This window comes from Trachurus trachurus (genome assembly GCF_905171665.1).
Source record: "Trachurus trachurus genome assembly, chromosome: 15".
Classification (NCBI taxonomy): Eukaryota; Metazoa; Chordata; class Actinopteri; order Carangiformes; family Carangidae; genus Trachurus; species Trachurus trachurus.
This window is the reverse complement of record NC_139906.1, coordinates 9816484-9830996: the sequence shown is the minus strand read 5'-3', so window position 1 is coordinate 9830996 and position 14513 is coordinate 9816484. Positions and strand designations below refer to the sequence as shown.

Genomic DNA, 14513 nt, shown 5'->3' with positions numbered 1-14513 from the left:
TAATTTTTGTTGTCTGTTTTTACATTCAGTAACAATGAAACTTTATTTATCTCTATAATTGCAACAGTTCGCCTACTACGTCAACAGATGCATTGTAGAAGTTAATGTGAATAGTAATGTATGAATAACCACAAATATAAAAGAGCACACAAAGTAATTAATACAAAAGCACAAAAGGGAATTGATTGGGCTGAAATAATAAGGGATTCGAGATTTAGTTTAACAAATAGATTTACAGGAAATGTGACGTGTTGATTCTTGCATCATTTGTGCAAAGTTGGATCAATGTGCGCACACTGATCATTTCTCACACACTCATGTAGCTGGAGATTGTGTGGGCGTCAAGATTAAAAAGTATTGATTATCTGATGTTAAGCAGAACAATGGTAATGACTCACAGCTGTTAATTACTCTGCGTTATGTGTTTAATTCCAGTTCAAAAACAAGTTAAATGCCATAAAGGCTCTGTGAGCATGTGGAGCCATTTTTAGATTTGATTTAAGGTCCTGCAGCAATTTAATGTCCAGATGGACAGACATCAGGGAAAGACCTGGTATAAGATAGACTCAATCTTTTTTGTCATTGTAATGCACTCTGATAATAAAGATTTTATGCTGTTGATATATTGATTACCTATACAGGGATGATACTATCGTTTTTGTTTTGTTTTTATCCGCAGAGATCTCCAGCTGGATGAGTACGTGGATCTGTACTGGAGAGACTACCCTTCATTATTAAGTGGCTTCACTGAGAGCTGCCTCATAGACCAGGGTAAGAACTATTTAATAGTCTGATAATGGCATCAAGTCAGGAAACAGACAAGACATGCTGCAGTGGCACAGATAAGGCTGGATGGTCTGCTGCTGATAAAGGCCGACTCTGCAGCTCCGGCGTACGTCCCAGGTCTCAACTCTTAAACAGTAAATCTTCACAAGTTGAGTGAGTTCAAGTGGATGCAACAGGAACGGCACTTAACATGTAATATATTGTCAAGTGCCTTTGAGACAGTGATGGTGAAGTTTCACTTATAGCTAGTGTCTAAATCTGTTCTGTGCTTCTGGCAGGGCTATTTGGGTGCAAGGCCTTTCTGCCATTTTGCCCCTGGTCACTGATGGTGATTGGTATTCACTCTGTGCAACATTTACCATGATTAAAAGAGGAAATCATGTTAAAATAAATGCACAATTTAGACATGTCTGACTGCCTCAGTATTATTCATAGTACTGGAAACGAAAGCCTCAAGAATAGCCAATAAAGGGCACATTTGGACAAAATAGTTTTTTTGTTTTTTGAAAACATCTGTCATACAAACGAATAATGCATTTATTGGAAACTGTTTTCAGCAGTGGAGTAATAAACAAATGATGATAATGAAAAAGGTAAATTGTGCTCCGTACAATGGTCATGCTCTTTGGACAGTGACGCTCTACATATGGCACTAAACACGATGTATCAGGCTTGGTTTGGTCTTTGCATAAGATTTTTGACATAAGAATAACGTAGAATAACACCAACTTTTAACTTTAAGCATTAAGCTGAATCATTCATTTATAAAATGTACTGTCTCCCTCTCCTCTCATTTTGTTTCCCTGCTCATCTTTTCCTTTCCTTGTCCTCACCTGTCTGTCTGCTCAGCTCTGATTGGACAGATGCAGCGTCCCTCCTTCCTGAGGCCAGAGCCTCCCTGTGTGTTCAGCTGGCTCAGTAGCTGTCTGAGAGCAGAAGAGGTCTCACCTTTCCCCTACCTGCCCGGCATCTGTCAGAGGACCAGGCTGCTGGTTCTGGTACGAATTACGTTCCTCTAAAAGACGAAGTTGTGAAATTAAATTGTTAACACTACAGCCAAACTGGTCATCTTGACCAAGGACATGTTTCAAATCCACAGTTGCACGAACTGGAACAAGATGATAAAACTTGGGTCCTCATCCTCTATTTGTTGCTGGTATTTTGGCTTCATCTAATAGTAAATAGTAGAGACACACTCAAATAATGGGTAGAAATAACATGTGACAAATGTTCCTAAAAAGGGGGCGCCTGCGTGATACACTCTTTAATGACAAGACAGCCTCTGTTGGCTAATATATAATCATTTTATTATAATACTACTGTGAAAAGTAACTGTGTTATATTACTGCATCTTTGTCCTAAATGTGAAGATGCCATCAAATCTAACAAAGGACTACAACAAACAACAGCAACAAAAAAGATGATAGATAGCAGCTCAGACTTAAATCTTAATCACCACAGTCCTATCCTTAAAATCTACATTGTCTATAATGGATCGTAAATCACTGACAAAGACAGATGCAGCTCCAAATCCAGTCCATCTTTTACAATCAGAAATTTTAAATCCAAGCTGCACGATCACCTTGAACCACCTTGACTTCAAACAATCAATGTATTTTTTTTTTTTACATATTGTTTCATGCCACAGAGGGATGGGGACTTTCAGCTGTGATTGAAATAAAGATTTCACAGTAGCACAATGTGATTTTCATAAGAGCAGATTTGATTTGTCAGAGATTATGCAGCGTTTAGAGCGTGGTGCTGGTGTCTGATTACATATTTTGTGCTTAATGTCAAAGAGTTGGTGTTGGTCTTTGTAAACTTGATTTTCCGCCTGCTCCAAGGCTTTGTGCTGTGTGTGCTGTGTGTGTTTGTGTGTGTTGTGTGTGAGATGCAGAGGGTAAAGAGTTCAGCTTTGATTGAGACAGTCAGATAATCTGTTTGTGCAGCATGTCTGTGATTCTTTTTTTGAACATAAAGAGCAAGTACGTCATGGTATGGATGGAGATGTGCACATGTGTGTGTGTGTGTGACTGATAGATTCAACCTTTGCTTATCAATGAAGGAAGGACACTTGAAAACGAGTCTTATTTCCAGCTCCTATTGTTTCAATAGTCAATGACGGAGGTGATGACGACTTGGCCCCAGTTTGTGTTTGTGTAGCGGCGAACACACAGGTCACAGAGGTGTCTGACTTTGATGTCAAAGTCGCAACTTTATTTCCTAGTTAAGTGTTTTGGAAGATTAGATAATAACAATAATATTTGAGAAAAACTGGATTGTGACTTGTGTGCGCCATTAAAGAGGAGGCACAAACTACGACTAATGATGACTATGTGAGAGACTTTAGAGAAACATACAGTATATAGACCCATAGATATGAGTTATATGGATATATAACATATACAATAGAAATGCATTGTCAAAAAGTCCTTAAAAAACTTGTGTTTTTCTAAGTTCCTGAAAATGGTTAAATATACCATTTCCTCTTAAATTCTCTTTTTGTGATTTTCTAGTTATTTGCTGCATGGAAACCCACTAGCCTGAGGGTGGCAAACATGTCAGGCTTTTTAGGTTTAAAATGAGTTTGTTTTTGTGAAACTGGCTGTTGTGTTAAACCAGTCTTAGAGTAAATATCGTAAAGAAACTGTTTTGCCTCTGCTATGATAAACAACACATTTGCAAATGAGCCTTAAATGACACCTAAAACATGACAGTACCAGAGACAGATTTAAGTCTGTGTGGATGGGCAACAGTGGTATCTACACTGCTCCTGTTGTTCCTCATCTGCCTATAGGTGGCGTAGTTTTTTTTGACCCAGCAGGTCTGACCCTGCAGCTGGAAAACACAGGCTTCATATCAGCAGCTTTGCTCTTGAAGGTGGAGTACAGGACAGACTGAGACAAACACACAAGGTGTTACGGTGTGAGGACATGAGCTGTTTGTACAAGCTTTGGTTTTACAGCTTGGCATAGGTAGACACAGCCAGGACAGGCTCCTCCTCCTCCTCCTCCTCCATTTTCTTGGTTACCAGGGTGACAGGTCCCACACCCAAGCTGATTGGCTGGCTGGAAAGGAGCTGCAGTGACCATGATCACTAGTGCACCTTTTTTTACAAAGTTGTCAGATTTTCATTGAGAAGCATCTTCTGGAGCACATCTGCACAAAAACATGGGCTCTGGTGAGAAAGACACATATTATCTGTCCTCAGTTGGACCAATTGAAAAACAAAATCAATATCTTCAGTCCCATATTGGCCATCTTCTGATATCTCCTCCGAAGTATATAGACAAAAAAAAAACAGAGACTGAGTATATTTGGTGTTCAACCTACATCTTGTATGAGTATTGATTGAGAAAGACACATATTATCTGTCCTCAGTTGGACCAATTGAAAAACAAAATCAATATCTTCAGTCCCATATTGGCCATCTTCTGATATCTCCTCCGAAGTATATAGACAAAAAAAAAACAGAGACTGAGTATATTTGGTGTTCAACCTACATCTTGTATGAGTATTGATTGAGTTTACGCTTGCCGTATGAAATGTGCTGTATAAATACATTTGACTTGACTTGACTGTTTCACAAATCATCTATAACTGGTGAAATTCTTTTTAAATAGTTTGACCAGATATTTGAATGCTATTCAAAAAAACATGTTAATGTCACTCAACTGTGTACAAAATGATTCCTGCGTCTTTTCTTTTCTTCTGTGACTTTGTTTCTGTGTTTCTCTCTCTCTTTTTTCCCCAGAGTTACGCTCTGTACATCGCCGGAGATGAAAATGCTACTTCGACAAATGTGTCAAAGTACCTGGTCAAGATCTCTGCAGGTTTGTTTGTGTGCATGTGTGACCACCAGCCTCCAACATCACTTTACACCTCTTTGATTGTATCCTGGGCCTGAACCCTTTCTCTCACTGTGCTTGTGTGTGTGTGTGTGTGTAATCATTTATTGACAACCAGCCCTTATTACCTGCCCGTAGTTCCCTGCAGGGCCCAGTAACACAGAAATAAAGACGTGTGACGCAGGTTTGTGTGTCACCTGATTTCTGCTGTTTGTTTTTGCTCGGACGGTGCAGAGGTGACAGGAGTCGCTTCAGGTCTTTGATCGGCCCACTGACACAAAATTGGATTTTGACTTTTGTAGTTGGTCTTGGGAGTGTTTTTTTTTCTCTCTCTCTCTCTGCTGCACTACGTCGGTATTTTTCAGTGGCAAAACAAAACCCAACAACAACAGCTGTCATCCCACATAAACGCAGTCCTCCACTCACCAGGAACAAAATGTCACCTTCATTCAGCCTCTTTGTTTTCCCACCCATTGTTTTCAGTGACGGGGTTTAAGAGCCAGTCAGTGGGTCAGTTTTAAAATGCTTGAATACAGTTCACATGTGATGAGCATGAATTGATCTCTCACAAAATTAGAGAGCATTTTAATGAACCTGTTGATCTCTGTCCTCTGCTGTTGGCCTCTGCCACCTCTTCTCTCTCTTATCTTCCTCTCTCCTGCAGGCCAGAAGTCATGTGACAGTGAACCACAGTACAGAAGGTAAACAGAGGAAAGGCATTATGATAATGTTTTTGTATTGCAGTAGCTAAATGCTGATAGTATGATGATTAAAATGTTTAAAGTTCATGGTGGCTCACGGTTAAAATGGCACATTACACTCACTTTTAAAAACTAAGATCTAATTTCAGAAAAAGTTAAGTATTGCATTATACCTTTCATTACATTAGATCGATAACCATTCATCTTTCTAATATTCTTGTGCATTTATTCTAGACAGAGCAGTGTGAAGGTCAGTGTTTCCTGTGAGAGTCTGGCGGAGCAGCTGGTGGTCTGGCTCACCTCAGAAGGTAAAGACGAGCAGAGTCTTCTCACACCGAGGACGGTTTACCTGAGCACAGCACAGAACCTGTTTGCATTAATGTACATCTTTGTATTCACATGGGTTGAGTGAGTGGACGATCTGGGAATAGTCTCACTCACAGGCACAGAATGTGTGGCCTGCCCAAGTTTCTGTTTATCCCCCGGGACTTTATCATAAACATTATACAGAAAGACACAAATGGAAGTTTACAGCATTTAAAGTATAAATCTATGTACCATACATGCAACATAAGAACACAGCTTCCTTACCTTTTGTCCTGCAGCTTTGTTTGTGAGCGCAGATGAGGCAGGTGTATAACTTGAATCAGTCACATCCTTCTTATTTCACCCGTCCAGGTTTCACCCTGAAGGACCTGGAGTCGGTCCCGTTCGGCGTGGCGTTGCCCATCAGAGAGGCCATCTACCGTTGCCGGGAGCAGCCGTGCTCCGATTGGTCCGAGGAGGTCTGCATGCTGATTGGGCGACAGGATCTGACGAAACAGGCCCACAAGATGACGCTGGCTAAGACCAAAGCTGTGAGTGAAAGCTTTCCAATCGGAGCTTTGTTTTTATTGTTAACTACTGTTATTGTGGCTCTGTCTAAACATGTTTTTCATTATTTGTTTGTCTGTGTCTCCAGTCCGTAGGCACTGGTTTGTCCTTGGAGCCTCCGGCAACGACAGAGGCAGATGAAGAGGAAGACGGGATGTCGGACATAATCCAAGAGGTAACACACTATCTACAGTAACTTATCTATCTAACTTTGTTAGTTATCTAGAGATGTGACTCCTAAGCTCTTGTCTTGTCACATCCCAGCTGTCATGCTGCAGATGTTCCTTTAAATTAATTTTAAAACTATTAATTATCTGAAAAAATTGACTTTTTTCTTCTTTTTTTTAACACTTTATTTGTAATTTTCTGTTAACATATAGAACAATCATATTCTCTGTATTACAAATAACTATAACAAACAGTCCCGACAATAGACAGAGACATTTCAAACCCAAAATCAACGTGACAAACTAGTCATAGACAATAGACAGACAAAGACAAGAAGAAGAAAAAAAAAAAGAACAAACAAACAAAAAAAAACAACAAGTGCACTTAATACTTCTTATTACAGAATTTGTTCAAGGGCAGATGTAATGATTCAGAGTTCCAGTTCCAGACCAGGTAAATTGTTCACATAAGTTATTAGAGAGTCCCAGGTTTTGTGGAATCTGTTGATGGAACCGTTGAGGGTACATCTGATCTTTTCCAGTTTAAGGTTCTGCATAACGTCCCGAATCCAGTGGTGATGAGATGGAGGAGTAGCAGCCTTCCATTTGAATAAAATCAAGCGTCTAGCTAATAAGGAGGAAAAGGCAATGACACTCTGTAAATGAGCAGGGGGAACAGATCCCGTTGGATCAGAAAACAACCCAAAATATAATCCTTTCAAGACTCATACTTGCTGTGTTTATGCATTATTTATCACCCATTTATCCATTAATTTTAGTTAACAATTGTGAGGTTGAAAAAACAGGAAAACTGACATGTGTGTTTGTTTCTTCCAAGAGAGGACAAACAACGTCGTTCCGGTTAACTATTTATTAAATTGGATCATCAAACGAATCAGATACAAAAAACTCTCCTGTTCAAGAAAGCGCAGTCTGCAAGCAGAGCGAGAATTCTCTGTCATCTGCTCAAGACAAAAGCGTTACATTCATTTTTAATACTTCGCACTATGTGTGTGTAATTAATTCTAATTGGTCAAAAACAGGTGGGTAGTGGCTGTGGTTTAGACTTAGCCCCCCCCCTTTGTTGGTGCGCTCAGGCTGGCACAGGTTGGTCCCATTTTCCCAGCACACGAACCTCTGGACCTGAAACACAACAAAACCCTCCCTACACTGACATAACTTTTCTGTCCGGTAGATAATACAGATCATAAAACTCTTCCACACAATGCTTCATTCAGCAGACTTCACAGGCCTCTCATCCTCTCCTCCCTTTGGCCTTGGCTGGCTGTTTTACTTTCACTCTCTGTGTGCTCTCAATTTGCCTTTGAATGAGCAAACAGGTCACTGGTATTCATTGCATTATGAATTAAGCTGAACACAAATCTATATGGTTTGCTTACAAGTTTCAGTTGTCTTTAAACTCAATGGGTTAGTCAAAAATATAAGACACAAAAGGTCAGTTAAAACATGAGACTAAACTTTACTACTACTGTACCTAAAGTGAAAGCATAAACATGTACATAAATCTTTCTATATGTCCTGGCTCCTATCTCAACATGTGTTAACCCTTCGTACCACGGGGTTAATGCTTGACTCCCTCACATTCTTCAACAGGACACAACAGCAATACAATTTAGACAGTTTTCACTAGGGCTGGGACGATATGCTTTTCTCCCGATTCGATTCTTCTACGATTTTTTGGATGGCGATTCGATTTAAATTGCGATTCTACGATATTGCCGATTCTCTCGATTTTTAGTCTGCACTTTTAACATTTATCTGCACACAAATACTGTAGGAGCCTATAAATTAACATACTCCATTATAAAGTGAACTTAAACCCTTTTCAAAGCCTGTACTCTCTGTATGTAAAAGAGGCTAACAAATACACATTGCACAATATTAAAAAAAAAAAAAAAATCGATTTTTGAAAAAAAAAATCGATTTAAAAATTGTCAAAAAAGATATCGCGATATCTATGTGAATCGATTTTTTTCTCCCACCCCTAGTTTTCACCCTAACACAATCTAAATCATACATGGGCATTTTACGGCCCACGGGCCAGACCCGGCCCGCATGCCGTCTCAATCCGGCCCACGAGCCGAAGTGCGAGCCGAACTGTTATTTTGACCCGATTGCTTTTTATTACGTTGATGGGCACTAATCAGCTGTTTGAAACAGGGACAGCCCTGTTAGAACAGGAGCCTGCACATCGCAAACAGAAAGTAACCTCCTCCAGGTAGAAGACAGTGATGAACGGCTGCTCAGTCTCTTTCTCTGTCGGACACCGGAGCTCCGACGGAGGAGGGAGGGCAGCCGCTCTGGTGCAGGTTTTCTCTACAGCGGAGTTTCTGACCACCGGGACCGGGCCGGTGTTTCACAACCCTCCGTCAGCCGAATCATAACTGCTGACGGTTACAAAGCCCCATCACGGCACCTAATTATTAGCAAACTGTGATTAAAAGAGCATTTTATGAGATCGCTGGGTTTTCTGATGTGATCGACCATATGACTGATTGTAGCCACGTGCGTCTAAGCCTCCATCCACCAATGGCTACGCTTGTAATCAAATCAGTCTTTTTTTTTTCATGTTGGTGCTGTATAGGCAGCAGCAAACGAGTATTGTGTTTCTTCATAAATAAAAGGTTATCTACATACAAATAGAACAGTCTCACTGAATCAGAACTGAAAAGGATCTGAGTGCTTAATTATAATATTCAGGTGCCTGTGAACATTATTAATTGGTGCAGTCATTTATGGTCAGTAAGTTTTGATAAAACAATCTGCCTTGAGTCCATATTTATATCATAATACAGCATGTTTCTTCAGTGATCTGTGATGGATATAAGTTGAAAATGTGATTACATGGATTGTGGGCTGTCAGCCTATTGTAATGCAATCATTTCCACCAAATATATGTAGTTATATAGGCTAATATATAATTATATATAATTCAGCAATACATATTTGATGTTTCAATTTGATTTCGAATCGTGTGGCCCTTCACTCACTTTATCGGAGTCAGTGTGGCCCTCTGGAAAAAATAATTGCCCACCCCTGATCTAAATGAATCTATTTTTACCTGTAACTTTGCGTAATGCAAATGTCCCCTGTTAGGAAATCACTGATATACAGTAGAGCTATAGCCTGTTGTCTCAATGTAACCTTTTATATAAATACAGTTGTTTTTTGTTTTTTTAAGCCCGTTCAGGTAAAACATGCCTCTGAATATTATTTGAGTGTCAAATCTTATTTGAATCTGCTTTTCTTTTTTTGTAACATGACAGTTTACAGTGTGTATGTCCTCTGCCCTCTGCAGGTCACTGGGCTGATCTGGAGTCAGGATCTGAGGGTCCAGGAGGTCCGGAGGCTCCTGCAGAGTTCCCGACCGGTCCGAGTCAGTGTTGTCCAGCTCCCGGAGGTTTCTGACCATGAGTACATAGAGGAAAAAGAAAACAAGTGAGTTTGATTCATGTTGGTCCTGACTCCATCTGGTCTCAGAACATAGATACACTTTGTTTGAGATGTTTTTTGTTGCTCTTTTGTGGTCTTTTGCTGACTTCTCTGTCTTCAGTTTTTCCTTTGTTATAAGAAAATAACTTGTTTATTCTGCCTCTCAGTCTGTAATAATGTCTCTTCCGTGTTTTTGTGTCTTCCTCAGACTCCTGCAGTTGTGTCAAAGGACCATGGCTCTCCCAGTCGGCCGAGGCCTCTTCACTCTCTTCTCCTATCACCCTGTGCCGACTGAACCTTTACCTGTCCCCAAACTCAACCTGACAGGTATGTGATCATAATGAAATGTCAATATTTTTACTACATCATTAAATGTATGGAATATTTACAATTTTTTGAAAGTATTTCTCCAGACAGGAAGACTTAGGAGGATTTGATTAATACTCAGAGTGCCCTGAAGTTTTATCATACTATGTACATTTTTGTGATTTTACTGTTACTTTCCTCTCTCCCCCTCCAGGCCGCGCCCCTCCCAGGAATACGATGGTTGATCTAAACAGTGGGAACATTGACGTGCCTCCTAATATGACGAGTTGGCCCAGCTTCCATAACGGAGTAGCTGCTGGACTCAAAATAGCTCCAGCTTCACAGGTCAGTCTGAAAACCAGAGCTGCATCACCTCCTCATCACGTCTTATGCTCAGTTTTACACACCTGCAGCTGAACACTTGTCAGAACAAAACAGGATTTAAAAAAATAAAACTTGTGCATATTATCTTCCTGCTATAAACACAGTAACAAACCCTCCTTATTCTCAAATCTTCTTTTTGTCTGCTCAGGTGGACTCAGCCTGGATTGCCTACAACAAGCCAAAGAGCCCTGAGCTTGCTAATGAGTATGCAGGTTTCCTTATGGCCCTGGGCCTCAATGGACACCTCACCAAGCTGGCCACACTCAACATACATGACTACCTCACCAAGGTACACACACACATGCGCACAGAAGTATTTCAAGATTTCACACCTTGAGTTTCACAGCACAAACAAGCAAATACACACATGTATACATATAAAACCCCGCAAGCACTCACAGGTAGATCTACACATAAGATTTAATTAGTACCTTCTACTATAATGCTCAGTTTACTGTACACTGAGCTCTGAATGACTGTATAAACACAGAAACTCTTAGGTAAAACAAAAATGAACTTAAATACAGTTTACCCAAAGGTACCTCCCATCTATTCTCATTGTCATCTACACACACTGAAGCATGCACACCCCTACACACACATTTTTCTCAAGATGACTGTAAATGAGAGATGTAAACTCGCATCAGAGCCTGGCAGCCACTCAAAACGAAACTCTGCCCTCTGAGAACTTTGAAACGAGACGAGTCCTTCCCACTTTCAGGTGAGAAAAACAACAGGATGCTGCAGGCCAAACCTTATTTTTTGCTCAATTAAAGATCGAAGATGCGGTCGGCGATAAAGAGGAACCCTTGCACCAAATCCACACATTGTCCACAACCAGTTTGAGATTGATTCATTTTTTCAGTTCCCATTTTGATTCAAGATACGAGCAGCAGTTCATAAAGACGAGTGAACTTTCTATATCAGTCATTTCTCTATAAATGAAATGTGAGAATGTTCTCATACAGGTTACGAAGTACTTGAAATTTGATGAAAATACACTTTACAAAGCGGCTGAATGAAAACTCAGAGATGCAGCAGAAAAGGCTCAAACTTTGGGTCCAAAACACTCATGTGATCTGCAAAATGTTCTCTTAGACATATTGAATTTGTTTTATTTTCTTCATTGCAGTGTTCCTTCTTAAAAAAAAAAGAAGTTATTTTGTAATGTTCAAGCTGACTTTATTTACTAATTGCCATAAAGTTCAAAATGCCATTTTACACAAAGAACTAAATATCCTTGTGTTTTTGTGATACATCATGGCCTTAACTAACTCATCTCACCTTGTACAGCATAAATACAAGCAATAATGTACAGTATATTACACCTTTAGTTACAGTTATATTGTAATTAAAGACTAATGTTACTGTATGTAAAATTACCATACCATGCAGTTATAACACAGAAACAATTCAGCATAGCATACGCTGATTCATAGTCCTAATTCAAACTACAGCAAACGTTGCAGACTATAAGATGACAGACAGGTGTGTGTCTGTCTGAATGAATGTGAAGAACGTGGTTGACAGTGAAGCCTGTTTGTAGCCGGTGGTTTTCTGTCGGTTTCTATTCTCGCTGAAAAAGAGAAATTACACTGACATACTTTGGATCAGTTCGTCAGAATTCTCTATCGTTGTGGTTTTACAGAGGATGTGTGTCTGCATGTGTGTGTATATATATGTACGTATATGTGTGTGTGTGTGTGTGTGTGTGTGTTCCTCATCTTTCAGGCATCCCAGTGTGTTCGTCTCGTTTCTGCAGCTTTTAACAATGACAAACTGAGCCAGCAATTTTTTTTTAAAACTGTGGCTTTAAAATCTCTGCACTTGTTTGAATCTGTTGTTCATTTAAAAGAAATGTGATTTTTTTTCAGTGTCAGCAGAAAAATATAGGTCAGAGTTAATCTGAATCTGTTAAAATCTATTGTCAGTGAACTCACCAGAGAAATGAAACTAGCCCACAATCATACTGGGATGTGCTTAAATTAGATTTCCTGGGTATTTTTCAGCATTTTGTAATGAATCGTCAGGTTTACGTTGCTTAAACTGTGGCATTTGAAGTTTACTTGTGGAATCGCTAACTCATTGGCTGAATGTTTGATGACGCAGTTTGGTCACTGGTGTTTTAATTGATTAACTTGACAATTAGTTAGGTTCTTTAACAGAGTGATTGATCTCTGGCTATCCTGTACAAAATCTGGACTTTATGCTCAAAATGTCAATTTTTTGACTTGTTTCAAAGGATTTGAGGTATAACATGTATACAGACATGTATGATCTGCCTTTTTGATTACTAAACACAAACACACACATACACGCAGGTGATCCACAGGGGTCTAATGAAAACTGTCGGTCATGGTGAGTCGGTGTGGAAGCTGATTGGACTCCACAGACACCAGAGTCACAGTTAAGAGCTGATTACATTGGAAGTCATTTATTGTGCTGCAGCAGGGGACACGCACACTGAGCTGCACGATCTGATGTAAAGTGACGTCTACGTTTTTATTAAAACTGACTTTTCTTTGAGGAAAACTCTGTTGTGGACAGAAAAATCCTTTATATTGTCTGTTGATACTATGATAGAAGTTATCATTGTTAAGAAGTTTTTATTATCGAGGACCAGAGGGCGGGAGCATATTACACCAGTTTTAGAGTCGCTGCATTGGCTCCCCGTACGCTTCAGGATGGATTTTAAGGTTCTTTTACTAGTTTTTAAATGTCTTAACGGCCTTGCGCCCTCTTATTTATCTGACCTGCTTTTACCATATCAACCCTCGCGGACCCTGAGGTCCTCCGGCACCGGCCTTTTATCCATACCAAAACCCAGAACCAAAACCCATGGTGAGGCAGCATTTTGCTATTATGGCCCCCACCTGTGGAACAGCCTGCCGGAGAGCCTCAGGACCGCAGAGGCAGTTGATATTTTTAAGGGAAGGTTAAAAACACACCTTTTTAGTCAGGCTTTTAACTAGATTTTAAATTCTTCTTATGGTTCTATCTTATTTTATGTTTCTGCTTCTATCTTGCTTTTAAAGTTGTTATTAACCTTACATCATTTTACTTGTTTTACTTATTTTATTTATTATCTTACATATTTTTTTTTTTATCCTTTTAAGCTGTTTACTCTGTTAACTTATTTTTTCAGGGTTTTTATCCCATCTTATGTTTTTAGCTTTAACTCCAGTGTTTCCTCAGGGGGGTCTTCCACGCTGGGAGCTGTGTCTGGGCTGCTGCTGGGGGCGCTGTCCCTGGGTCCCTTCGGCTCGGCTGGCTGTGGTCTGTCGGGGTCGGGGGGCCTGGGCGCTGGTGCCCCCTGTGGCACGGCCTGGGACTCCTCCCAGTGTGGACGGCCCCAAAGATAGCGCTTCCTCAATCCTCAGTGTCATGCCATGTCTCCCTAGTGTCAGTAGTGAGAGAGTGTGTGTGTGTGTGTGTGTGTGCGCAGTATGGAGTGTGGGAGGGAGGGGTTTTTACTTGTAATTGTTTTTTCAGTTTCTAATTTTCTATGTGTGTAAAGCACTTTGTGTTGCATTTTCATGTATGAAAGGTGCTCTATAAATAAAGATTGATTGATTGATCTGTGTTTATCGTTGACGACTCTGTCATTTCCTTGTCCCCTTCCCTCTGTCAGGGCCATGAGATGACCAGTATTGGGCTCCTACTGGGGGTGTCTTCAGCCAAACTGGGCACCATGGACATGTCGATTACCCGCCTGCTTAGTATACACATCCCTGCCCTGCTCCCACCCACCTCCACTGAGCTGGACGTACCACACAACGTTCAGGTAAGAGGAAGTGAAGCACATCTACTGTAACTCAAATAGTCCTTCACCACCTGACACACACATCAGTCTGTCTCTAGTGGACAGACAAAGACTGGGAAAAAACGTACTGGAAGACAGGGAATAATAGTTTTAGTAGTAGTTGGCCTATGCATTATTTTAAATATTTGATACATTTTGTAAAAAACTAAATGAAACAATTATTTTAATCATT

At 40.2% G+C, this 14513-nt stretch overlaps 1 protein-coding gene across 1 annotated transcript in view; it reads left to right on the top strand.

Annotated features, from left to right (window-relative positions):
* anapc1 (anaphase promoting complex subunit 1) overlaps positions 1 to 14513 on the top strand; it is a 57919-nt gene that overhangs the window by 16531 nt on the left and 26875 nt on the right. The window contains exons 23-34 of the mRNA XM_083987674.1: positions 680 to 771; positions 1636 to 1784; positions 4541 to 4619; positions 5299 to 5335; positions 5570 to 5643; positions 6014 to 6192; positions 6297 to 6383; positions 9695 to 9834; positions 10037 to 10155; positions 10349 to 10479; positions 10667 to 10807; positions 14150 to 14302. Coding sequence (XP_083843800.1) covers positions 680 to 771; positions 1636 to 1784; positions 4541 to 4619; positions 5299 to 5335; positions 5570 to 5643; positions 6014 to 6192; positions 6297 to 6383; positions 9695 to 9834; positions 10037 to 10155; positions 10349 to 10479; positions 10667 to 10807; positions 14150 to 14302 — 1381 coding nt within the window. The remainder of the gene's footprint in view (positions 1 to 679; positions 772 to 1635; positions 1785 to 4540; positions 4620 to 5298; positions 5336 to 5569; positions 5644 to 6013; positions 6193 to 6296; positions 6384 to 9694; positions 9835 to 10036; positions 10156 to 10348; positions 10480 to 10666; positions 10808 to 14149; positions 14303 to 14513) is intronic.